The sequence below is a fragment of the Arachis hypogaea genome, chromosome 10, assembly GCF_003086295.3.
Source record: "Arachis hypogaea cultivar Tifrunner chromosome 10, arahy.Tifrunner.gnm2.J5K5, whole genome shotgun sequence".
NCBI classification, from domain to species: Eukaryota; Viridiplantae; Streptophyta; class Magnoliopsida; order Fabales; family Fabaceae; genus Arachis; species Arachis hypogaea.
In genome coordinates this window covers 70551292-70575647 of record NC_092045.1, presented here as the reverse complement: position 1 = coordinate 70575647, position 24356 = coordinate 70551292, and the positions used below count along the sequence as shown (strand labels likewise).

General features: G+C 39.7%; 1 protein-coding gene across 1 annotated transcript; it reads left to right on the top strand.

Annotated features, from left to right (window-relative positions):
* Nucleotides 1–13991: 13991 nt before the first annotated feature.
* Nucleotides 13992–23879, top strand: LOC112715657 (ABC transporter G family member 31-like). The gene is made up of 7 exons (XM_072204191.1): nucleotides 13992–14009; nucleotides 20347–20511; nucleotides 21459–21509; nucleotides 21595–21688; nucleotides 23044–23108; nucleotides 23366–23499; nucleotides 23639–23879. The coding sequence occupies exons 1-5, from the start codon at nucleotides 13992–13994 to the stop codon at nucleotides 23094–23096; spliced, it is 381 nt and encodes a 126-aa protein (XP_072060292.1). The 3' UTR covers nucleotides 23097–23108; nucleotides 23366–23499; nucleotides 23639–23879.
* Nucleotides 23880–24356: the final 477 nt, after the last annotated feature.

Genomic DNA, 24356 nt, shown 5'->3' with positions numbered 1-24356 from the left:
TGAATGCCATCTCCAACGTTAGTGACAAAGGTGAGTGTCACTAACGTTGGCTCATGATGCTTAGCTCCACGTTAACTTTCACGTTAGTGGTCTTAACGTGACCACTAACGTGGGCAATGTTAGCTTGATCCAACGTTAGTGACAAATGTGAGTGTCACTAACGTTGGCATTGTCCCCTTTCCACATTAGAGTTTACGTTAACTAAGTTAACGTGACTCTTAACGTGGCTAATTACCAATTTGTAGCGTTAGTGGTATTCACCTTTACCACTAACGCTGGACCTCCCTTTTTCTCCACGTTAACTACCACATTAATGTAGTTAACATGGCAATTAACGTGGGCTTATGATGGCTTCACAAGTGTTATTGGTGATCACTTTTCTCATTAACGTTGCAAGCTCATTCCCATTCCACGTTAGTGGTCACGTTAACTAGATTAACGTGGCTGCTAACGTGGCTTCTTCTTGCTCCCTTTGTCCTGAAATCAAGCAAATAAAGTGCAATCAAAGCTCTAGCCCAAGTCATGAGATTATGCATCATCAATTTGTCATTCAATCCTTGAAAAATCCTTATGAAATCATGTAAAATTCACAATAGTTGCTTGAATCAGGGTGTAAATGAAATTTCATCCAAAACTTGCTTATTTCCTAAGAAATTGCATGAAACTACTCTAAAATAGTAAAGAAAAGGTCAGTGAAACTGGTCTAGATGCCCTGGCATCACAACACCAAACTTAAAGCTTGCTTGTCCCTAAGAAAGTACTGAAATATAGGAAGAATGAATGAAAGAACAAGATGAAAAGAACAATTATAATAGAAGTCAAATTCCTGGTTTATGGGGTTTCATGCATAGCAACTTAGGTTCATTCTTTTACTGGGTTTCAGGCCTTTATCATGCCCTTGAACACTTGTTTGATTGCATCCTTTGAGACTTCCTAATTATTGATCTTCCTTTCCCTTTCAGGATTTATTGCATCCCTTTTTTTTTGGCTAAGTGCTCTGTAAGAGGGCAACTCTTTAAGATAAGCTTTCAGCCAACACTCCCAAACCAGTTGGTTCAAGGTGCTAGGTGTTAAGGCACCCCTAAGGACTTACTCCCTCAAGTCTCTTTCCCCCGTACATACACACCACAGGCACATGGTTTATTATTTTCTTTCTTGAGACCTTGGTGTCCAGCACCTCTTTGGGTTGCTAAGTGTTCTGTAGCAAAGGTTACTCTTGATAGTGGACTTTCAGTTGATAATCCCATATTAGTTAACCCAAGTTACCAGGTGATAAGGCACCCCTATGAGCTTATTCATCCAACCATATCCTTTGCACATGAACACCACAGACACATGCCTCAATATTCAAACCCTTGGTGCCTAGCATTATTTTTTATTGTTTTTCTTTCCTTTTCACTTTTATTGCTCTTTCTCTTTTCTTATTGGGATTTCATTATTTGGTTAGTCTCATAGGATGTGTTTCAAGCATATGATTCAGGATAGAGAGTTGCCTTCCTACCTTGTTGGTGAACCAACTTAGCTAATTAATTACCCTACCACAAACATTCAAAATTCACTTCACAAGATAACTCCACTCTTGTTCTTTTCATAACATCTTCTTTTTGATTGGCTTAAAGGACAAGCATACATATAAGCAAGATGAAAATGAAAACTAGGGACATTAGACTAGTGAGCATGGACCTAAGAAACAAAATTTTAAAGCATAATTGAAGATTCCTAAGCTACTATGGAAGCATGTTCTATTTCATACATGAATTTTCTTATTTAAAGCTTTGAAAGAGATAAAACAAAGAGGGAACTCCACCACCTTTTACTCATGGTGATGCTCATGTTCTTTTGCTTCCTTGTCTTCTTTATGTCCACTTGTGCTTCTTTTCCTCCGATTCATTCTGGCTATTTTCCAATCTTCTAGTGCCTTCCTTACTGATTCATGACTCTTTTCGGCCTTTTCTTGTTCCACTCGTGCTAATTCATCCTTTACGTCCTCATATTTTGTGATCACAAGGTGTAATATAGGTAGTTGTCTGACTAAGTACCCAAGCCTGGCTTGGGTGTTTTCATGATATCCAGTTTCACTCATGTAAACCCCTTTCGAAAACGCTCTGTATTCATCGAAAAGATCTGCTTATTCTCTTTGTTTCCTATGCATCTCATGAATGTGTGCACCTTGATGTGCTTGGATGTTGATTAGCTTTTGGGTGGCTTCTTGTTGTTGATCTTGCTTTTGGTTCAGGTTATGGAAGGACTCACTCCATTGTCTCTCTTATTCCAATTGCTGTTCCATTAATTATTTTTGCCATTCCCCTTGCTGATTCATCCATCTAGAGAGTGATTCTTTTTGGCGGTCCAGTATTTGCATTTGAAGCTCCTTCTGTGCCCCTTGATCTTCCATGTATTGCCTTGACAAGGTATTAATAGCTTCTTGTAATTGGTGCATGTCTAAGGTGGCTGGAGCTTGCTCCTGTGGATGCTGTCCTTCTTCAGCTCGATGGGCTAGCCTCTTTCTTAGTCATCGTTGAGGTAGGGGAGGTGTAGCAGCATGCATCTGACGAAAAGCAATTAGAAGGCCAACTTTTATCCATTTGGGATTTCCATCTTAGAACACCACCCCAGCCTTGTTGCAAAGATGGAGAATAGTGCTGGGGTAGCCTAAACTTCCTCCAGAATCACTCTTCTCAGCCAACTTCCGAATACCTTGGGCCATGAGTTTATGAACCTTGATTTCTCCTCCCTTCATTATGCATTGCACCATTGTTGCTCTCTTAAGGTTTACCTCTGAGTTATTTCCGGCTGGGAGGATGAATCTCTTTACAATTTCGAATCACCCCTTAGCCTCAGGAAGGAGGTCTCCTCTTTATATAAATCTAGGCTTCCCATGGGGTCTCTGTCCCAATCTGCTCCTTGCACACAGATGTCTTTCATAATCTGGTCGTGCTTGGGGTTGTTATCTATTCTTGAGTGATAGCTCTCTTCTGCAAAGGGTATGGTTCGCAGCTTTAGCACTCTCATGATGCTCATGGGACTAAAATCCACCATTACCTCTCTCATGAAACTTGTATAGGATTCATCTGCCTTATCATGTCTAACCACATTTGTATAAAACTCTCTTACTAGAGTTGCATTCACCCTTGTAATCAGATCCGTGAGGAGCTCCCATCGATGTTTCTCCACCTTCTCTGTGATTTCGGGGCACTCAGTTTTTGTGACTTGAAAGTCTAACTCATATATGACTTCTTTATCAGCCATCCATCCAAATTGTAGTGCATGGTAAAAGGTTCTAAATTTCTTTTCATCAAAAGGAGGATGCTCTATAGGTTCTTTCCCTTTTTGCCTTTTAGAGCTAGATGAAGCCATGAGTGATGGTTGGTGGTGCACGAAATTGTGATCAATACTTTTCACAAATCAAATAATCCCCGGTAATGAATCCAAAAACTTGGTGTTCAAAACCATGGCATACACACAACTTCGCACAACTAACCAGCAAGTGTACTGGGTCGTCCAAGTAATAAACCTTACGCGAGTAAGGGTCGATCCCACAGAGATTGTTGGTATGAAGCAAGCTATGGTCACCTTGTAAATCTTAGTCAGGCAGACTCAAATGGATATGAATGATGATATACGAATAAAAGATAAAGATAGAGATACTTATGTAATTCATTGGTAGGAATTTCAGATAAGCGTATGAAGATGCTTGTCCCTTTCGTCTCTCTGCTTTCCTACTGTCTTCATCCAATCCTTCTTACTCCTTTCCATGGCAAGCTTATGCAAGGGTTTCACCGTTGTCAGTGGCTACCTCCCATCCTCTCAGTGGAAATGTTCAACGCACCCTATCACGGCACGGCTATCCATCTGTCGGTTCTCAATCAGGCCGGAGTAGAATCCAGTGATTCTTTTGCGTCTGTCACTAATGCCCCGCCTTCAGGATTTTGAAGCACGTCACAGTCATTCAATCATTGAATCCTACTCAGAATACCACAGACAAGGTTAGACCTTCCGGATTCTCTTGAATGCTGCCATCAGTTCTAGCCTATACCACGAAGACTCTGATCTCACGGAATGGCTGGCTCGGTTGTCAGGCGAGCACTCGGTTGTCAGGCGATCAACCATGCATCGTGTATCAGGAATCCAAGAGATATTCACCCAATCTAAGGTAGAACAGAGGTGGTTGTCAGGCACACATTCATAGGTGAAAATGATGATGAGTGTCACGGATCATCACATTCATCAAGTTGAAGAACAAGTGATATCTTGGAACAAGAACAAGCGGAATTGAATAGAAGAACAATAGTAATTGCATTAATACTCGAGGTACAGCAGAGCTCCACACCTTAATCTATGGTGTGTAGAAACTCCACCGTTGAAAATACATAAGAACAAGGTCTAGGCATGGCCGAATGGCCAGCCTCCCAAAGAGGGTTCAATCATAAAAACATGATCAAAAGCTCTCAATACAATAGTAAAAGGTCCTATATATAGAGAACTAGTAGCCTAGGGTGTACAGAGATGAGTAAATGACATAAAAATCCATTTCCGGGCCCACTTGGTGTGTGCTTGGGCTGAGCATTGAAGCATTTTCGTGTAGAGACTCTTCTTAGAGTTAAACGCCAGCTTTTATGCCAGTTTGGGCGTTTAACTCCCATTCTTGTGCCAGTTCCAGCGTTTAACGCTGGAAATCCTGAGGGTGACTTTGAACGCCGGTTTGGGCCATCAAATCTTGGGCAAAGTATGGACTATCATATATTTCTGGAAAGCCCAGGATGTCTACTTTCCAACGCCGTTGAGAACGCGCCAATTGGGCTTCTTTAGCTCCAGAAAATCCGCTTCGAGTGCAGGGAGGTCAGAATCCAACAGCATCTACAGTCCTTTTTAGTCTCTGAATCAGATTTTTGCTCAAGTCCCTCAATTTCAGCCAGAAAATACCTGAAATCACAGAAAAACACACAAACTCATAGTAAAGTCCAGAAAAGTGAATTTTAACTAAAAACTAATAAAAATATACTAAAAACTAACTAGATCATACTAAAAACATACTAAAAACAATGCCAAAAAGCGTACACATTATCCGCTCATCACAACACCAAACTTAAATTGTTGCTTGTCCTCAAACAACTGAAAATCAAACAAGATAAAAAGAAGAGAATATGCAATGAATTCCAAAAACATCTATGAAGATCAGTATTAATTAGATGAGCGGGGCCTTTTAGCTTTTTGCCTCTGAACAATTTTGGCATCTCACTCTATCCTTTGAAATTCAGAATGATTGGCTTCTTTAGGAACTCAGAATCCAGATAGTGTCATTGATTCTCCTAGTTAAGTATGATGATTCTTGAACACAGCTACTTATTGAGTCTTGGCCGTGGCCCAAAGCACTCTGTCTTCCAGTATTACCACCGGATACATACATGCCACAGACACATAATTGGGTGAACCCTTTCAGATTGTGACTCAGCTTTGCTAGAGTCCCCAATTAGAGGTGTCCAGGGTTCTTAAGCACACTCTTTTTGCCTTGGATCACAACTTTATTGCTTTCTTTTTCTTTCTTTTTCTCTTTCTTTTTCTTTTTTTTTTCGAATTTTTTTCTTTTTCTTCTTTTTTTTTTTGTATTCACTGCTTTTTCTTGCTTCAAGAATCATTTTTATGATTTTTCAGATCCTCAGTAACATGTCTCCTTTTTCATCATTCTTTCAAGAGCCAACATTCATGAACCACAAATTCAAAAGACATATGCACTGTTTAAGCATACATTCAGAAAACAAAAGTATTGCCACCACATCAAAATAATTAATCTGTTATAAAATTCAAAATTCATGCAATTCTTTTCTTTTTCAATTAAGAACATTTTTCATTTAAGAGAGGTGATGGATTCATAGGACATTCATAACTTTAAGGCATAGACACTAAGACACTAATGATCACAAGACACAAACATAGATAAACATAAGCATGATTTTTCGAAAAACAGAAAATAAAGAACAAGGAAATTAAAGAACGGGTCCACCTTAGTGATGGCGGCTTGTTCTTCCTCTTGAAGATCCTATGGAGTGCTTGAGCTCCTCAATGTCTCTTCCTTGTCTTTGTTGCTCATCTCTCATGATTCTTTGATCTTCTCTAATTTCATGGAGGAGAACAGAGTGTTCTTGGTGCTCCACCTTTAGTTGTCCCATGTTGGAACTCAATTCTCCTAGGGAGGTGTTTAGTTGCTCCCAATAGTTTTGTGGAGGAAAGTGCATCCCTTGAGGCATCTCAGGGATTTGATGATGAGAGGGGTCTCTTGTTTGCTCCATCCTCTTCTTAGTGATGGGCTTGTCCTCATCAATGGGGATGTCTCCCTCTATGTCAACTCCAACTGAATAACAGAGGTGACAAATGAGATGAGGAAAGGCTAACCTTGCCAAGGTAGAGGACTTGTCCGCCACCTTATAAAGCTCTTGGGATATCACCTCATGAACTTCTATTTCTTCTCCAATCATGATGCTATGAATCATGATAGCCCGGTCTAGAGTAACTTCAGACCGGTTGCTAGTGGGAATGATTGAGCGTTGGATAAACTCCCACCATCCTCTAGCCACGGGTTTGAGGTCATGCCTTCTCAGTTGAACCGGCTTCCCTCTTGAATCTCTCTTCCATTGGGCGCCCTCTTCACATATGACTGTGAGGACTTGGTCTAACCTTTGATCAAAGTTGACCCTTTTAGTGTAAGGATGTGCATCTCCTTGCATCATGGGCAAGTTGAATGCCAACCTTACATTTTCCGGACTAAAATCCAAGTATTTCCCCCGAACCATAGTAAGCCAATTCTTTGGATCCGGGTTCACACTTTGGTCATGGTTCTTGGTGATCCATGCATTGGCATAGAACTCTTGAACCATTAAGATTCTGACTTGTTGAATGGGGTTGGTAAGAACTTCCCAACCTCTTCTTCGGATCTCATGTCGGATCTCCGGATATTCACTCTTTTTGAGTGAAAAAGGAACCTCGGGGATCACCTTCTTCAAGGCCACAACTTCATAGAAGTGGTCTTGATGCACCCTTGAGATGAATCTCTCCATCTCCCATGACTCGGAGATAGAAGCTTTTGCCTTCCCTTTCCTCTTTCTAGAGGTTTCTCCGGCCTTGGATGCCATAAATGGTTATGGAAAAACAAAAAGCAATGCTTTTCCCACACCAAACTTAAAAGGTTTGCTCGTCCTCGAGCAAAAGAAGAAAGAAGATAGTAGAAGAAGAAGAAATGAGGAAGAAGGGAATGGCTTTGTGTTCGGCCAAAAAGGGGGAGAAGTGGTGGTTTGGTTGTGTGAAAATGAAAGAGTGAAGATGGGTTTATATAGGAGTGGGGGGAGGGAAATGGTTCGGTTATGGGAGGGTGAATTTGGGTGGGAAAGTGTTTTGAATTTGAAGGGTGAGGTAGGTGGGGTTTTATGAAGGATGGATGTGAGGGGTGAAGAGAAAGATGGGATTTGATAGGTGAAGGGTTTTTGGGGAAGAGGTGTTGAGGTGATTGGTGAATGGGTGAAGAAGAAAGAGAGAGAGTGGTGGGGTAGGTGGGGATCCTGTGGGGTCCACAGATCCTGAGGTGCCAAGGAAAAGTCATCCCTGCACCAAGTGGCGTGCAAAAATGCATTCTTAGCCAATTCTGGCGTTAAACGCCGGGCTGGTGCCCATTTCTGGCGTTTAATGCCAAGTGCTTGCCCTTTTCTGGCATTTAACGCCAGTCTGGTGCCCCTTTCTAGCGTTAAACGCCCAGAATGGTGCCAGACTGGGCGTTAAACGCCCATCTGCTAGCTTTACTGGCGTTTAAACGCCAGCAGGTTCTTCCTCCAGGGTGTGCTGTTTTTCTTCCTATTTTTCATTCTGTTTTTTCTTTTTCAATTGATTTTGTGACTTCTCATGATCATCAACCTACAGAAAACACAAAATAACAAAGGAAAATAGATAAAAACATAACATTGGGTTGCCTCCCAACAAGTGCTTCTTTAATGTCAGTAGCTTGACAGAGGGCTCTCATGGAGCCTCAGAAATACTCAGAGCAATGTTGGAACCTCCCAACACCAAACTTAGAGTTTGAGTGTGGGGGTTCAACACCAAACTTAGAAGTTGGTTGTGGCCTCCCAACACCAAACTTAGAGTTTGACTGTGGGGGCTCTGTGTGGCTCTGTTTTGAGAGAAGCTCTTCATGCTTCCTCTCCATGATGACAGAGGGATATCCTTGAGCCTTAAACACAAAGGATTCTTCATTCACTTGAATGATCAATTCTCCTCTATCAACATCAATCACAGCCCTTGCTGTGGCTAGGAAGGGTCTGCCAAGGATGATGGATTCATCCATGCACTTCCCAGTCTCTAGGACTATGAAATCAGCAGGGATGTAATGGTCTTTAACTTTTACCAGAACATCCTCTACAAGTCCATAGGCTTGTTTTCTTGAATTGTCTGGCATCTCTAGTGAGATTTTTGCAGCTTGCACCTCAAAGATCCCTAACTTCTCCATTACAGAGAGAGGCATGAGGTTTACACTTGACCCTAAGTTACACAAGGCCTTCTCGAAGGTCATGGTGCCTATGGTACAAGGTATTGAAAACTTCCTAGGATCCTGTCTCTTTTGAGGCAGTTTCTGCCTAGACAAGTCATCCAGTTCCTTGGTGAGCAAAGGGGGTTCATCTTCCCAAGTCTCATTTCCAAATAACTTGTCATTTAGCTTCATGATTGCTCCAAGGTATTTAGCAACTTGCTCTTCAGTGACATACTCATCCTCTTCAGAGGAAGAATACTCATCAGAGCTCATGAATGGCAGAAGTAAGTCCAATGGAACATCTATGGTCTCATTTTGAGCCTCAGATTCCCATGGTTCCTCATTGGGGAACTCATTGGAGGCCAGTGGACGTCCATTGAGGTCTTCCTCAGTGGTGTTCACTGCCTCTTCCTCCTCTCCAAATTCGGCCATGTTGATGGCTTTGCACTCTCCTTTTGGATTTTCTTCTGTATTGCTTGGAAGAGTACTAGGAGGGAGTTCAGTAATTTTCTTGCTCAGCTGACCCACTTGTGCCTCCAAATTTCTAATGGAGGACCTTGTTTCAGTCATGAAACTTTGAGTGGTTTTGATTAGATCAGAGACCATGGTTGCTAAGTCAGAGGTATTCTGCTTAGAACTATCTGTCTGTTGCTGAGAAGATGATGGAAAAGGCTTGCTATTGCTAAACCTGTTTCTTCCACCATTATTGTTGTTGAAACCTTGTTGAGGTCTCTGTTGATCCTTCCATGAGAGATTTGGATGATTTCTCCATTAAGGATTATAGGTGTTTCCATAGGGTTCTCCCATGTAATTCACCTCTTCTATTGAAGGGTTCTCAGGATCATAAGCTTCTTCTTCAGATGAAGCTTCCTTAGTACTGCTTGGTGCATTTTGCATTCCAGACAGACTTTGAGAAATCATATTGACTTGTTGAGTCAATATTTTATTCTGAGCCAGTATGGCATTCAGAGTGTCAATCTCAAGAACTCTTTTCTTCTGATTGGTCCCATTGTTCACAGGATTCCTTTCAGAAGTGTACATGAATTGGTTATTTGCAACCATTTCAATCAGCTCTTGAGCTTCTGTAGGCGTCTTCTTCAGATGAAGAGATCCTCCAGCAGAGCTATCCAAAGACATCTTGGATAGTTCAGAGAGACCATCATAGAAAATTCCAATGATGCTCCATTCAGAAAGCATATCAGTGGGACACTTTCTGATTAATTGTTTGTATCTTTCCCAAGCTTCATAGAGGGACTCTCCTTCCTTCTGTCTGAAGGTTTGGACTTCCACTCTAAGCTTACTCAATTTTTGAGGTGGAAAGAACTTTGCCAAGAAGGCATTGACTAGCTTTTCCCAAGAGTTCAGGCTTTCTTTAGGTTGTGAGTCCAACCATATTCTAGCTCTGTCTCTTACAGCAAAAGGGAATAGCATAGGTCTGTAGACCTCAGGGTCAACCCCATTAGTCTTGACAGTGTCACAGATTTGCAAGAACTCAGCTAAAAACTGATGAGGATCTTCCAATGGAAGTCCATGGAACTTGCAATTCTGTTGCATTAGAGAAACTAATTGAGGCTTAAGCTCAAAGTTGTTTGCTCCAATGGCAGGGATAGAGATGCTTCTCCCATAGAAGGCGGGAGTAGGTGCAGTAAAGTCAGCAAGCACCTTCCTTGCATTGTTGGCATTGTTGTTGTTTTCGGCTGCCATGTGTTCTTCTTCTTTGAACATTTCTGTTAGGTCCTCTATAGAGAATTGTGCCTTAGCTTCTCTTAATTTTCGCTTCAAGGTCCTTTCAGGTTCAGGATCAGCCTCAACAAGAATGCTTTTGTCCTTGCTCCTGCTCATAAGAAAGAGAGAAGAGAACAAGAAAATGTGGAATCCTCTATGTTACAGTATAGAGATTCCTTGAGGTGTCAGAGGAAAGGAAAAATAGAAGGCAGAGGTAGAAAATTCGAACTTATCAATAGAGATGGAGTTCGAATTGTGCATTAAGGAATAGTGTTAGTCCATAATTAGAAGGATGTGAGAAGAAGGGAAGTAGTATTCGAAAATTAAGTAAAGAATTTTGAAAACACTTTGAAAAACACTAATTGATTTTCGAAAATAAAAGTGGGAAAGAAATCAAGTGATTTTTGAAAAAGAATTTGAAATTAGAAATCAAAAAGATTTGATTGAAAGTTGTTTTGAAAAAGATGTGGTTAAGAAGATATGATTGGTTTTAAAAAGATGTGATTGAGAAGATATGATTTGGAAAACATTTTTAAAAAAAATTTGATTTTGAAAATTAATGACTTGGCTATCAAGAAAAGATATGATTCAAACATTAAACCTTTCTCAATAGAAAAGGCAACATACTTGAAATGTTGAATCAAATCATTAATTGATAGCGAGTATTTTTGAAAATAGAAAGAAATTGAATTTGAAAAAGATTTGATTGAAAAGATATGATTTGAAAAAGATTTGATTTTGAAAAGATTTTGAAAACTTGAAAAAAATTTGCATTGAAAACAAAATCTTCCCTCTTGTGCCATCCTGGCGTTAAACGCCCAGAATGGTGCACATTCTGGCGTTTAACGCCCAAAACTCTACCCTTTTGGGCGTTAAACGCCCAACCAGGCACCCTGGCTGGCGTTTAAACGCCAGTCTGCCCTTCTTCACTGGGCGTTTTGAACGCCCAGCTTTTTCTGTGTAATTCCTCTGCTGTATGTTCTGAATCTTCAATTCTCTGTATTATTGACTTGAAAAGACACAAATTAAAAATATTTTTGGATTTTAAATAGTGAGTAATAATCAAAATGCAACTAAAATCAAATAATAATGCATGCAAGACACCAAACTTAGCAATTTGTATACTACTGACACTAATGAGAATGCATATGAGACACATAAACACTCAAGTCAAGAGGAATTAGAGATCAGAGTAATGAAATCATCAAGAACATCTTGAAGATCACTAAGACACATGAATGCAAGAAAAACAGAAACATGCAATTGACACCAAACTTAAAATGAGACTCTAGACTTAAATAAGAAATTTTTGGATTTTATGATTTTCTAAATTTTTTTGTGCTTTTTCAAAAATTAAGTGGAAAAAGAAAATAAAGGTATCAAAATTCTTAATGAGAATTCCAGGAATCATGCAATGTTTAGTCTAAGACTCCGGTCCAGGAATTAGACATGGCTTCACAGCCAGCCAAGCTTTCAAAGAAAGCTTCGGTCCAAAACACTAGACATGGCCAAAGGCCAGCCAAGCCTTAGCAGATCACTGCTCCAATAGCAAGATTGATAGAAATCAACAAGCTTTTGTGATGATAAGTTGAAACCTCGGTCCAATGAAATTAGACATGGCTTCACAGCCAGCCAGATTTCAACAGATCATCATGAAACTCTAGAATTCGTTCTTAAGAACTCTGAAGAAAAAAAATACCTAATCTAAGCAACAAGACGAACCGTCAGTTGTCCATACTCGAACAATCCCCGGCAACGGGGCCAAAAACTTGTTGCACGAAATTGTGATCAATACTTTTCACAAATCAAATAATCCCCGGTAATGAATCCAAAAACTTGGTGTTCAAAACCATGGCATACACACAACTTCGCACAACTAACCAGCAAGTGTACTGGGTCGTCCAAGTAATAAACCTTACGCGAGTAAGGGTCGATCCCACAGAGATTGTTGGTATGAAGCAAGCTATGGTCACCTTGTAAATCTTAGTCAGGCAGACTCAAATGGATATGAATGATGATATACGAATAAAAGATAAAGATAGAGATACTTATGTAATTCATTGGTAGGAATTTCAGATAAGCGTATGAAGATGCTTGTCCCTTCCGTCTCTCTGCTTTCCTACTGTCTTCATCCAATCCTTCTTGCTCCTTTCCATGGCAACCTTATGCAAGGGTTTCACCGTTGTGAGTGGCTACCTCCCATCCTCTCAGTGGAAATGTTCAATGCACCCTGTCATGGCACGGCTATCCATCTGTCGGTTCTCAATCAGGCTGGAGTAGAATCCAGTGATTCTTTTGCGTCTGTCACTAACGCCCCGCCTTCAGGAGTTTGAAGCACGTCACAGTCATTCAATCATTGAATCCTACTCAGAATACCACAGACAAGGTTAGACCTTCCGGATTCTCTTGAATGCCGCCATCAGTTCTAGCCTATACAACGAAGACTCTGATCTCACGGAATGGCTGGCTCGGTTGTCAGGCGAGCACTAGGTTGTTAGGCGATCAACCATGCATCGTGTATCAGGAATCCAAGAGATATTCACCCAATCTAAGGTAGAACGGAGGTGGTTGTCAGGCACACGTTCATAGGTGAGAATGATGATGAGTGTCACGGATCATCACATTCATCAAGTTGAAGAACAAGTGATATCTTGGAACAAGAACAAGTGGAATTGAATAGAAGAACAATAGTAATTGCATTAATACTCGAGGTACAGCAGAGCTCCACACCTTAATCTATGGTGTGTAGAAACCCCACCGTTGAAAATACATAAGAACAAGGTCTAGGCATGGCCAAATGGCCAGCCTCCCAAAGAGGGTTCAATCATAAAAACATGATCAAAAGCTCTCAATACAATAGTAAAAGGTCCTATATATAGAGAACTAGTAACCTAGGGTGTACAGAGATGAGTAAATGACATAAAAATCCACTTCCGGGCCCACTTGGTGTGTGCTTGGGCTGAGCATTGAAGCATTTTCGTGTAGAGACTCTTCTTGGAGTTAAACGCCAGCTTTTATGCCAGTTTGGGCGTTTAACTCCCATTCTTGTGCCAGTTCCGGCGTTTAACGCTGGAAATCCTGAGGGTGACTTTGAACGCCGGTTTGGGCCATCAAATCTTGGGCAAAGTATGAACTATCATATATTGCGGGAAAGCCCAGGATGTCTACTTTCCAACGCCGTTGAGAGCGCGCCAATTATGCTTCTGTAGCTCCAGAAAATCCGCTTCGAGTGCAGGGAGGTCAGAATCCAACAGCATCTGCAGTCCTTTTTAGTCTCTGAATCAGATTTTTGCTCAAGTCCCTCAATTTCAGCCAGAAAATACCTGAAATCACAGAAAAACACACAAACTCATAGTAAAGTCCAGAAAAGTGAATTTTAACTAAAAACTAATAAAAATATACTAAAAACTAACTAGATCATACTAAAAACATACTAAAAACAATGCCAAAAAGCGTACAAATTATCCGCTCATCAGTTGGTATGTTTACGGCTCACAAGATGTGGCTATGGGAGTGTGTATGAAAACCTTTGGTGGGGAACGGAGTGTACGGTGTATGTTTTGGAGGTGAAGAATTGAAATAGAAAGATGTTGTGTGAAGGGGTTTATATAGGAGAATGGTAAATGATTGAAGGGTGTAGATTGATGGTATTGCTTAGTAGTGGATGGTTGGGATTTGGCCTTGGATGAGCACAAGGATCACCTCTTTTATAAGGGTCTTGGTTCAGTCTCCAAGGCTATCCAACTCCCAATGTTACATGGCAGCATTTCCCAAGGTACATCCTTTGAAGACAAGTGTGTAATGCCCTTGGTATAGTGGCCGAATCTCCCTTCTTTGATTGTCCTATCAAGCACCACCAATCCCCTTTTTGATTTCCTATACAAGACAAAAGGGAATGCAAAAAGTCAATTGAATTTTTGGTGGGAAAAATTAAAGTATGAAATAGCTATTGTTAAATCCCTTTCTTTTGTTTTTAAAATAACTAAATGCTTTTCATGAATGCAAATCAATCGACAACTCAATTTCCCATGCATGCAACGTTGATAACACCAAACGTTTTTGTGATCATATGGTGCAACAAGATTCGAAAAGAACCTCATATCATGAAGTGTGTTCAAGCTCTCTTGGTGTGCCTTAAACACCAAACTTATCATGTACTATATGCTGCATGCAGGGATTCTTATATTGTTTGTCAAAGTTGATTTAGAATCCATGAACTTTGCTTTATTACTACTATTAGAGATCAAAGAGAGAAGGTATAGAACATGGGTTGCCTCCCATGAAGTGCTTTTTTAGCATCATTAGCTTGACGTTTGGCCTTTGTCAGGGTGGTTGGTAGTGCTTCAAATCTTCCCCCTTTGTAGTGAACCTGTTTCCATTGGCTTTGTTACGAAGTTTCACATGTTCTAAGGACAAGATTTTGTTGATGGTATATACTGGAGGCAGCTGAGATGGAATGGTGGGGAGATGAGGTGGTATAGATGGGAAGTAGGCAGAGACCACTTCATCTCTTGGAGAGAATTCTTCTGCAGGGATCTTCTTGTTTTTCCATCCCCTTGGGGCCTTTTTCCTTGTGTCCCTTGAGGTCACTTTGCTACTTGTTATTTTCTCTTTGAGGAAGCTTTTGTTGCTTGTCTCATATGGCTCTGGTGGGTCTGGTTCTTTTTGGATTACACTTGGCTGTTGCTCCTTTTGATCACATTGGTTGTTAACCATAGGAGTTCTTCGGTGTAGTGCATGTGCTCCCTTATTTCGCTCTTCCATCAGCTCTTTGTTATCATGATCTACTTCTGGTGAGGGTTTGAAAACATTGAAGGTGAGTTGTTCATCGTGTATTCTCAATACTAGCTCTCCTCGCTCCACATCTATAAGCGCCCTGGCTGTGGCTAAGAATGGCCTTCCCAGAATGATGGGGTGAATGGGATTCTCTTCCATTTCCAGGATAACAAAGTCTGTGGGCAGGAAGTAGTTTCCAACCTTCACTAACACATTTTCAACCACTCCTATTGCCTGCTTTTGAGTTTTGTCAGCCAATTTAATGATTACATCTGTGGGTGTTAGCTCATTGATTTGGAGCTTTTTCATGAGGGATAGAGGCATTAGGTTGATACTTGATCCCAAGTCACAGAGCCCCTTATCAATCATTGTCTCTCCTATAGCACAGGTAATGTGAAAACTCCCTGGATCCTTCTTCTTTGTAGGTGGCTCTGTTTGAATGAGGGCACTGCATTCCCTGTTCATCTTTATTATTTGTCCACCCTTCAATGAACTCTTTTTGGCCAGAAGTTCCTTTATGCATTTGATGTAGGAGGGCATTTGCTGAAGGACTTTAATGAATATATTTACATCAAGAGATGCAAACATGTCGAGGAATCTTGGATGCATTCTCCTTGCTACACCACCTTTGAGCCTTTGGGGAAAGGGTGCATATGGGTTCAGGATCTCCCCTTTCTTTAGCTCCTCCCTGTGTGTGGGTTGGGGTGCATGGTTTCTTTCTTCATGATTTTCCTTTGGACTGTCTTGGAGGTGTTCTGTTTGTGTGTCTACTTCCTCCACAGTCCTCTCATCACTTGTGGTGATCATCTTTTTTCTTCCCACCTTACTTTCCTTGCTTCTCCTCTTGGGTTATTCTCTGTGTCACTGGGAAAACCATCAGTGGGTTTGGGAAACTGTTGAGATAGATACCCTACTTGGGACTCCAATCTCTTTATGGTTTCCCCTTGGTTCTTGATATTAGCTCGCACTTCATTCTTAAACACCTTGTTGTCTTGGACTTCTCTACATATGTCTTCAAGTAGAGTCTCAATCTTGGAAAGTCTATCTTCGTTTGGTGATGGTGGGTTGAGATTGGGTGGTTGAGAAGGGTGGTTAGGTGGGTGTTGATAAGATCTCTTTGAGGTATGTTGGTGAGTTGTATTGTTATTGGGATTATGGTTGTATCATCTCTGGTCTTGGCTTTGGTCTTGTTGATTTTCCCACCCAAAGTTAGGGTGATTGCTCCATCCAGAATTGTAAGTTTTGGAGTATGGATCATGGATTTGTCTGGGTGAGTTTCCAACATAATTGGCTTGTTCCCAGTCACCTTCTTCCCCTACATTTACTCCTTCTTGAGTTGGTGATGAAGTGATGACTGCTGCAACTTGTTTTTCTTCCACCTTCTTGGTGAGATCTACTAGCTACTTGGTGATCATCTTATTTTGAGCCAACAATGCATCCATGTGGTTCAGCTCCATTACTCATCGAGTATTGCTTCTTTCAGAAGCATAGAAGTAGTCATTCTCAGCTACCGTCTCAATGACATCTATGGCTTCTTCAATGGTTTTCTTCTTATTTAGAGAGTCCCCTGATGAATGGTCTACAACCTTCTTTGACTCATAAGAAAGGCCTTCATAGAAAATGTGAAGTTGAACCCATTCATTGAACATATCTGGTGGGCATCTTCTTGTTAAGTCTTTAAATCTCTTCCATGCCTCATAGAGAGTCTCACCATCTTGTTGCCTGAACGTTTGCACCTCAGCTCTCAGCCTGTTAATTCTCTGAGGAGGGTAGAATCATGCCAAAAATTTGTTCACCACATCTTCCCAATTTGTTAAGCTATCCTTCGAAAAGGACTCCAACCACTTGGATGCTTGGTCCCTGAGTGAAAAAAGGAACAAAAGCAGCCTATAAACACTGGATGGACTCCATTAGACTTCACTGTGTCACATATTCTCAGGAAGGTGGTTAGATGTTGATTGGGGTCTTCTTGGCACTTCCTCCAAATGAGCAGTTGTTCTGGACAAGGGTGACGAGTTAGGGTTTTAGTTCAAAGTTGTTGGCATGTATGGTAGGCTTTTGGATGCTACTTCCACAGTTTCCTGGATTTGGATTGATGTAAGAGCCTAGAACTCTCCTCTCTTGCCCAGCATGAATTGTAGGGCCTTTTCTGGCATGGTTGTGAGCTTTTCCTTCATGGTTGTTTTCCAAGTTCTCCTCCATGTTTATTTCAAAGTACTCTTCCTCTTCCTCAGCACCAATAACTCTTTTCCCTCTTGCTTCCCTCATTGATCTATGGAGGGTCCTCTCAGGTTCTGAATCAAAGGAAATTGAAGCTCTGCCTCTTCTCCCGGTCATACAACTAACAGAGCACACAACAAGAGATAGAATGAAGTAATTATTCATGTTAAAGTGATTGTTAGTATGAGTGGTGCAATTTATCAAACAGTTAGTGGGTTAGTGAGTAGAATTGTAAGTAAATTCAAAGGAAAAGAAAATAATGAGGGGATAGGGGGTGAGGAAGAAACTAAATAAACTGAAGGTAAAAGACTAGATAAAATAAACAAACAAAAGAAAAATGCTCAATCTAGTGAACTTCCAACTTAATCATTGTTGATACAAAATCAATCCCCGGCAACTGCACCATAAACTTGATGCACAAAAACTTGTCTCTCAACAAATTTTCCTTCGACAAGTATACCAAATTATCGTCAAGTAAAAACTCACAATAGAGTGAGGTCGAATCCCACAGGGATTGATTGGTCTAGCAACTTTAGTTGGAAGAATATGCTAGTTGAGCTAAACAGAGTGTAGTTGATGTTGCAGGAAATTAAATGGCGGGAAAGTAAATTGCAGGAAATAAACTGCAAAATCTTAAATGGGGCATCGGGGAGATGAACATGAAAATAAATGGCAGAAAGTAAAGAGAATGGGTGAGATCAGAAATGGGGAATTCATTGGACATAGGAGATGTTGTATTCTCCGGATCAAATTCGTTTTCATCTCTTCCTCAATCAAAGCATCTATTGATCTCCTTGGCAATCTTAACTGATTGGATTCCAATTTCTTGGCAACCCCATCTCTCTAAGCTTGAACAATTGCACAATTCCTTGATTTAATTACTCATGGGAAGAGATGAAGTATGGTCACTAATTATACCACATGTATTTCTAAATCAAAGTGTTGGGAGGATTACATGTCACTATATCCGCCCAAATCCCAATTTGGTCCAACATGAGAAAGCATTTCTAGCATGATCTTCTTATGCCTTTTCCAAGGCTTAGAGGAGATCCAATTATAGAGAGTTTATTTTCCAAGACAACTAACCAATTGAATTACGATCGAAAGCTTTCTAGTAAACCAAGAGAAGAGAAGGAAGAAGAAGAATCAAAACTATAATTGATCCATCAAATTACAACAAAGCTCCCTAACCAAATGAAAGGGGTTTAGTTGTTCATAGCTCTGGAAATGGAAAATGGCAGAAAAGAATACATGCTTAGCTAGAAAATGTAGAAAAGTAAATATACAGAGGGTAGTTCTCCCAAGTGCCAACCCCCTATATAGTTCAAAACTACTCCTATATATACTACTCTTCTTGATCTTCTAGTGAGTTCTTCAAGTCTTGGATGTGGGCCTTAGATCTTGAGTTGAAGCAAGTACAATCTTCAGTGGGCTCAGCTTGCTGAAAAGTGTGAGTTAGGCATGGGCGTTAGTGATGTTAACGTTAAGTGAAAATGTGGGATCGAGAACATTAGTGGCAATCACCTTTTTCACTAACGTCCAACCCCAAAATAGTCCACGTTAACTTCAACGTTAGTGGTACTAACGTGACCACTAAGGTTGCCTTATGATCCTTCGCAAGCGTTATTGGGAATCACCTTTTCCAATAATGTTGCATTGTGTCCCTTGTCCCTACGTTAGAGTTCACGTTAGTATAACTAACGTGACTCTTAACGTGGGCATGCCTCAGCTTCGAGAACGTTAGTGACACATACCATTGTCACGAACACTCCAAACGCCCTTCTTTTCCACGTTAGAGTTCACGTTAACTAGGTTAACGTGGCCACTAACGTGGTAGTGAATGCCATCTCCAACGTTAGTGACAAAGTTGAGTGTCACTAATGTTGGCTCATGATGCTTAGCTCCACGTTAACTTTCACGTTAGTGGTCTTAATGTGACCACTAACGTGGGCAACGTTAGCTTGATTCAACGTTCACTACAAGAAAAAAGGCTTGTCGGCACCCTTTTTTCTTGCCACGCTTTTAAAGCGTGCCCAAAAGTGGTCTATGGGCACGCTTTTGCGAGGGTGGCCACTGATTTGTGATTTGGCCACATTTTTTTTGCCAAGCTTGAAAAGCGTGGCCATAGAGAGAAATCGGCACGCTTTTATAAGGGTGGCCACTTATTTAAAATTTGGCCACGCTTTTTTATCGCCACCCTTAAAAAGCGTGACCATAGAGGGAAATTGGCACGCTTTTGAAACGTGGCAAAATGATTTCGTTATCGTTACATTTTAAAGCGTGGCCGTTTCCTCTAAATCTTTTGGCACGCTTTATAAGCGTGGCCACAAAGTTCAAAAAAAAAAAGATTCCACCCCTCTTAGTTCGAAACAAATAGTTTACACAACAAACCCCCTAAGGCCCTGACAACACTTCTTCCTTTCTTCGAAACACACCCTCCTCTTCTTTGAAACAATGCCTTAAAAGCGAAAACCTTAACACAGAGCTCATCACCCTAACGGCGGCGGCGCTCTTCACCTAACATAGAGCTCATCGCCGGTGCTCTCACTCTCTCCCCTAATAACACTCGTTGGTCAACCTCGTTCCAACCCTCTCTAGCAATCCCTCCGTAGGTGCCACCTCTGCCGGTGTTCCCTGCATCGGCGCTCCTTCCGTCTCTCCTGTAAACACCTATCCCTCCTGCGGCGGTGACTCACTCTGGTAAGGCCTCCCTCGGCGCTCACTCTCTGTCGCAAACCCTCCGTCGACGCTCTCTCTCGCAAACCCTCAATCGTCACTCCTCCCTCCATGGTTTGGCACCCGCCGCGTTGCCGTCTCCCTCTCTGAAGTCGTCGCACCGCCGTCTCCACCTCCGTCACTCGTCGCACCTCCGTCAGCCACGTTCAGCGTTCGCAGCACCGTGGTAAATTATCTGTTCAAGATTTTTCTTGATCTGATTATTTGTTTTTGAACTTGATTTTTTGTTTTGATTTTCTTGGTTCTTCATTTTTTACTGATTTTTCTAAATTTATATTTTTTGCTCTAATCTGATACTTGGTTTAGGGTTTTTTTTCTTCTAAACTTCTTGACATTTGGTTCTGTTCTGGAAGGCTAAAAGATATCAATTATTTCTTCAGGAATTGAAACAACAAGGAATACAAGAAGAAAGGCTGCAGCTGCTTGTTAATGTTATTGGGGCTTTTAGGCCTGGAGTGTTGACAGGATTGGTTGGAGTAAGCAGGGCTGGAAAAACCACGCTAACGGATGTCTTGGCTGGAAGAAAAACTGGAGGTGTTGTAAAGGTAAAGATTTTCTCCCTTCATTTTTTGTTATCGTTATTATTTTAAAAAAAATTGAATGTGGAATATGCTAGAAAAATCGGCATGTTATCTTGATGAATATGCAATGTTTTGCAAGAATTAACAACTTTTTGTTTGAAGTCTAACCCCTGCTATTTTGATTTTTTTTACTAGGTTCTTCTACAGCTAGATTCGTGATTTTTAAAATTCTGCAGCTTCTAATTTTGTAATTTCTAGTGTTTTTATTTTGGAGAATTTGTTTTTTTAACTATATTCATGTGATTTTTTAACTACCATGGAGAACTGAGACAGTAGCAAAATGCATGTATATATGGATTTTCAATTAGTTCTGTGAATTTTTGGGGGTTCGGGGATTTTATTTTTGGGTTTTCTAATTTTTTGGGTTTCTGTTTCTTGCTTTAGTATGTTTTTTGATTTTACAATTTGTCTATGATTTTGTTTCATTATAATCTTGCTTAGCTATATGAGAATCATTATGTCATACTAGTATATAAGTCTTGTACTCAATTATTTCACATTTTTAAACTTTTCAATTCTCATCTCTTTTCTCAATTGCAATAAATTTCTCCTTTTGTATTGTATACTGATCTTATCAATAATACTTTAAACTTGAATTGATGCGTTGCTACTCTTCAAAATTATCTTCTCTTCCAGTTTATTTTTCTGTGAATATAATGTGCCTATATCAGTAAGTAGAATGTTTATCTGAGATATCGAATCGGCTAATTTAGAGAATCATTTTTTTCTGTTACTTTTAGTTTGTTCTTCGATATCTCTTTTCTGGATTTGCTGTGATTCTAATTCTAGTGCAAGTTTCCTACCTTTTTTCACACTACTTTGGGTTACTTTTAGTTTGTTCTTCGATCTAAACCAATTCAATTGTATATTTTTTTTGCAACAATATAAATTGCTTCTGTTATTTAAATAAGTGCAGCTGCTCTGCTGGCCGTGCTGGGAAACCTACTGTTAGATGGACTAAGGTTCACACATTTTCTTAGCTGATGAATTTTTGTTTCTGATATCGTTTCTTTCTTTATTAATCCTTTATTTTTGGGGAGATTTTAGATACAAATCTGGTTTGAGGATAGGCTCGAAGACTTACCAGATGACCCTAATAATGAATTGATGATTCCTGAAGACCCTGAATGTAATAAGGAAGGTGAGCTCTCTTGAATGCCTAAGGTTCTTAGCGTAGCTTGTGCTTGTGCTTTGCTCGAGCAGTGCCTATCACTGCTTCTTAAGTATGCTGTAGCCAATGTAGTTTCTGTTAAGATATTTTTTTCACTATTTTATTGCTTTAAAATGTCTCATAAAAACTGAAATTTGGTTAGTTGCAGTGGAAATGGATTGTGACTTAAAGCAAGCTTTAACTAAAATGTTAGTGATTTGAACACTGGATTTCTTTGCTTTAGGGAAGACTTTGTCTGATAATTATGGCTATTCAGTTCTGTTCCGTTATGTTCTGTTCTAACATTTGTTGCTTAAGTTTGAAGATATTTTTTGTTTGTTTCTTGATCCTCACTTCTGTTTCCCTTCTTTTTTTGGTTTAATTTAATGTATTTAGTTACTTTCCTTTGCATACTTTGTCTTTTGAATATATTTTCTGCTCTCTCTTTAACTGAATGGTTCTATTTTAAGTTTTTTGAAACCACAAATTGCTTTGTCATTCTTTGTTATTTTGTGTTCTTTCTAATTGGAATTTAGTTAACTAACTAAGCACCTTTTTCTCTTGTTTAGTTCAAAATGTTCTCTCTTCTATTGTTCAGTTAATCATTACTTTTACTATGCCTTGTTAATCATTACTTTTTCTAGGGTGGTAATTCAATTTGAAGATAAATGTTCTGTTTAAAACAGTAGAGACCAGATTAAAAGCTTTTAAATTGCTAATGCTAACATTATGGGATTGCTAATGCTAATGCTAACATTATGGGATTGCATGTCCCATTTTGTTTCGTATCTGGTTCTCCCCTTGGTCTCTTCGTCTCTTTGTTTCTCTGTCCCTTTTTTCCTTTTTTCTTTTCTGCTTTGCAGCTCTAATTTTCTACAATTGTTGCTTCACATATTCTTGTTTATTGTGGCATTAATGAAAGAAGTTCTCCATCTAATACCTTGCTCTCAATAATACGGGATTTCCTGTTTGACAAAACAAATTTATTCTTTTAATGCATTGTGGTTTAGTTTCTAGTTTTTTCTGTTTAGTCAATCTTATTTGTAACTAAAGAGGTTGACCTTTCTGTTCTTCTTTGCAATTCTTATGGCTTGACTTCCTGGATCTTGCATGTCTTCTTTTGGTTGTCTAATCTTTCTTGGTTATTCTTAAGATTCCATATATAAAATTTATCATGTTTTGAACAAAGTGAGCATATCATGGCTGATGTATGTTGCTGGTTATTATGCTCACAAATTATGAAAGTCTCAGTCTTGAAATTGATTACATCTTTTTTATGTTTTGCCCCTTTAAAACCTTTTTTAAAGAGTTGAAAGTAATTTACAAGTTTTAATTATGCAATGTAGGATTCAATCGCAAATGGAATCCCTTTGGAAGATTTTGGACATGGTCATCCTGATCCTAATCTGAGGTGAGTTTAGCTCTTTATTTTATAAAATTGTCTTTTCACCCGAGATAAATATATTTGATGGATTGTTCATTGGATAGATATGCAAAGGATCTTGTCAACATTTTGTATGCTGAAAATGGTCCTGATTTTGGAGCTCCATTACTATAAATATATCTTGAAATTATTAGAATTCTGAAAAACAATGTTGACCATTTAGAATGGTAACATCTATGTGTTCTCCAAGAAAAGAAAAATTATTGTGTATCTTTTGTTTACAGGACTGTTTTAGCTTGGCTTTCTATTATTGCGCACCGCAACAAAGACAAGAAGGCAGGGGAGAAACTGATCTCTTTGGCTGATGTTGTGAAGGAACACTGGGCAACTTATGGATTCTTTTCTAGATATGACTGAGGTAGGTGTCATCATGGTTGCAATTGAAGTTTCATTTGTAACATGATCTTGGCATTTCAGTTTTATCTTTTGATTTTCTTTGTAAAATGAGCATGGTTAAGTGTAATGGTTTATTTTACACATCCATCTCCTTCATGTAGGAATGTGAATCTGAAGGTGCCAATAAAATGGTAGCATATCTACGAGAGACTGCATCAAAGAGCAAGATTGGCGATAAGTTCTAATGATAATTTTGATAGTTCTAATGATCTCCTAAGTTCTAACGGTGAACTTATTTTGTCCTAATTCAATTATTAGTCTTGTTAAAGTATTGTAATTTTTTAATTACAATTTTAGCATGTAAATAATTCATGTAAATCAATAAAAAATCAATTTTTTATACATTCTAATTTTCTCTTTTTTATTTAATTTGACAAAGGAATAGGCCACGCTTTGAAAACGTGGCAAAAGATTTTAGCTGGCAAGCCACGCTTTTGAGGTGTGTTATCGGCACCCTTCAAAAGCGTGGTGATATGTACATTTTTTGGTACGCTTTTAAAGCGTAGCTATAGGTTAATAGATATGGCCATGCTTTTTAAGCGTGCCAACAGATGAAAGCGTGCCAATAGAAAAAACGTGCCGATAGATCCATAAAAGCGTGGCGATAGAGCAACCGGCACGCTGGCGGACGTGACCCTTTTAAAAGCGTGCCGATAGCTCAAAAAGCATGGCGAAAAGCTATCAGCACGCTTTTTTACACTTTTCGGTACGCTTTTAAAGCGTGGCAGAAAGCTTATTTTCTTGTAGTGGTTAGTGACAAATGTGAGTGTCACTAACATTGGCATTGTCCCCTTTCCACGTTAGAGTTCACGTTAACTA

What these genes read in the sequence shown, in the direction of transcription:
- LOC112715657 (XM_072204191.1), top strand. An exon ending in AAACTGGAGGTGTTGTAAAG is followed by an intron (nt 20,512 to 21,458) that starts GTAAAGATTTTC and finishes TATTTAAATAAG; the next exon opens with TGCAGCTGCTCTGCTGGCCG. An exon ending in CTACTGTTAGATGGACTAAG is followed by an intron (nt 21,510 to 21,594) that starts GTTCACACATTT and finishes GGGAGATTTTAG; the next exon opens with ATACAAATCTGGTTTGAGGA.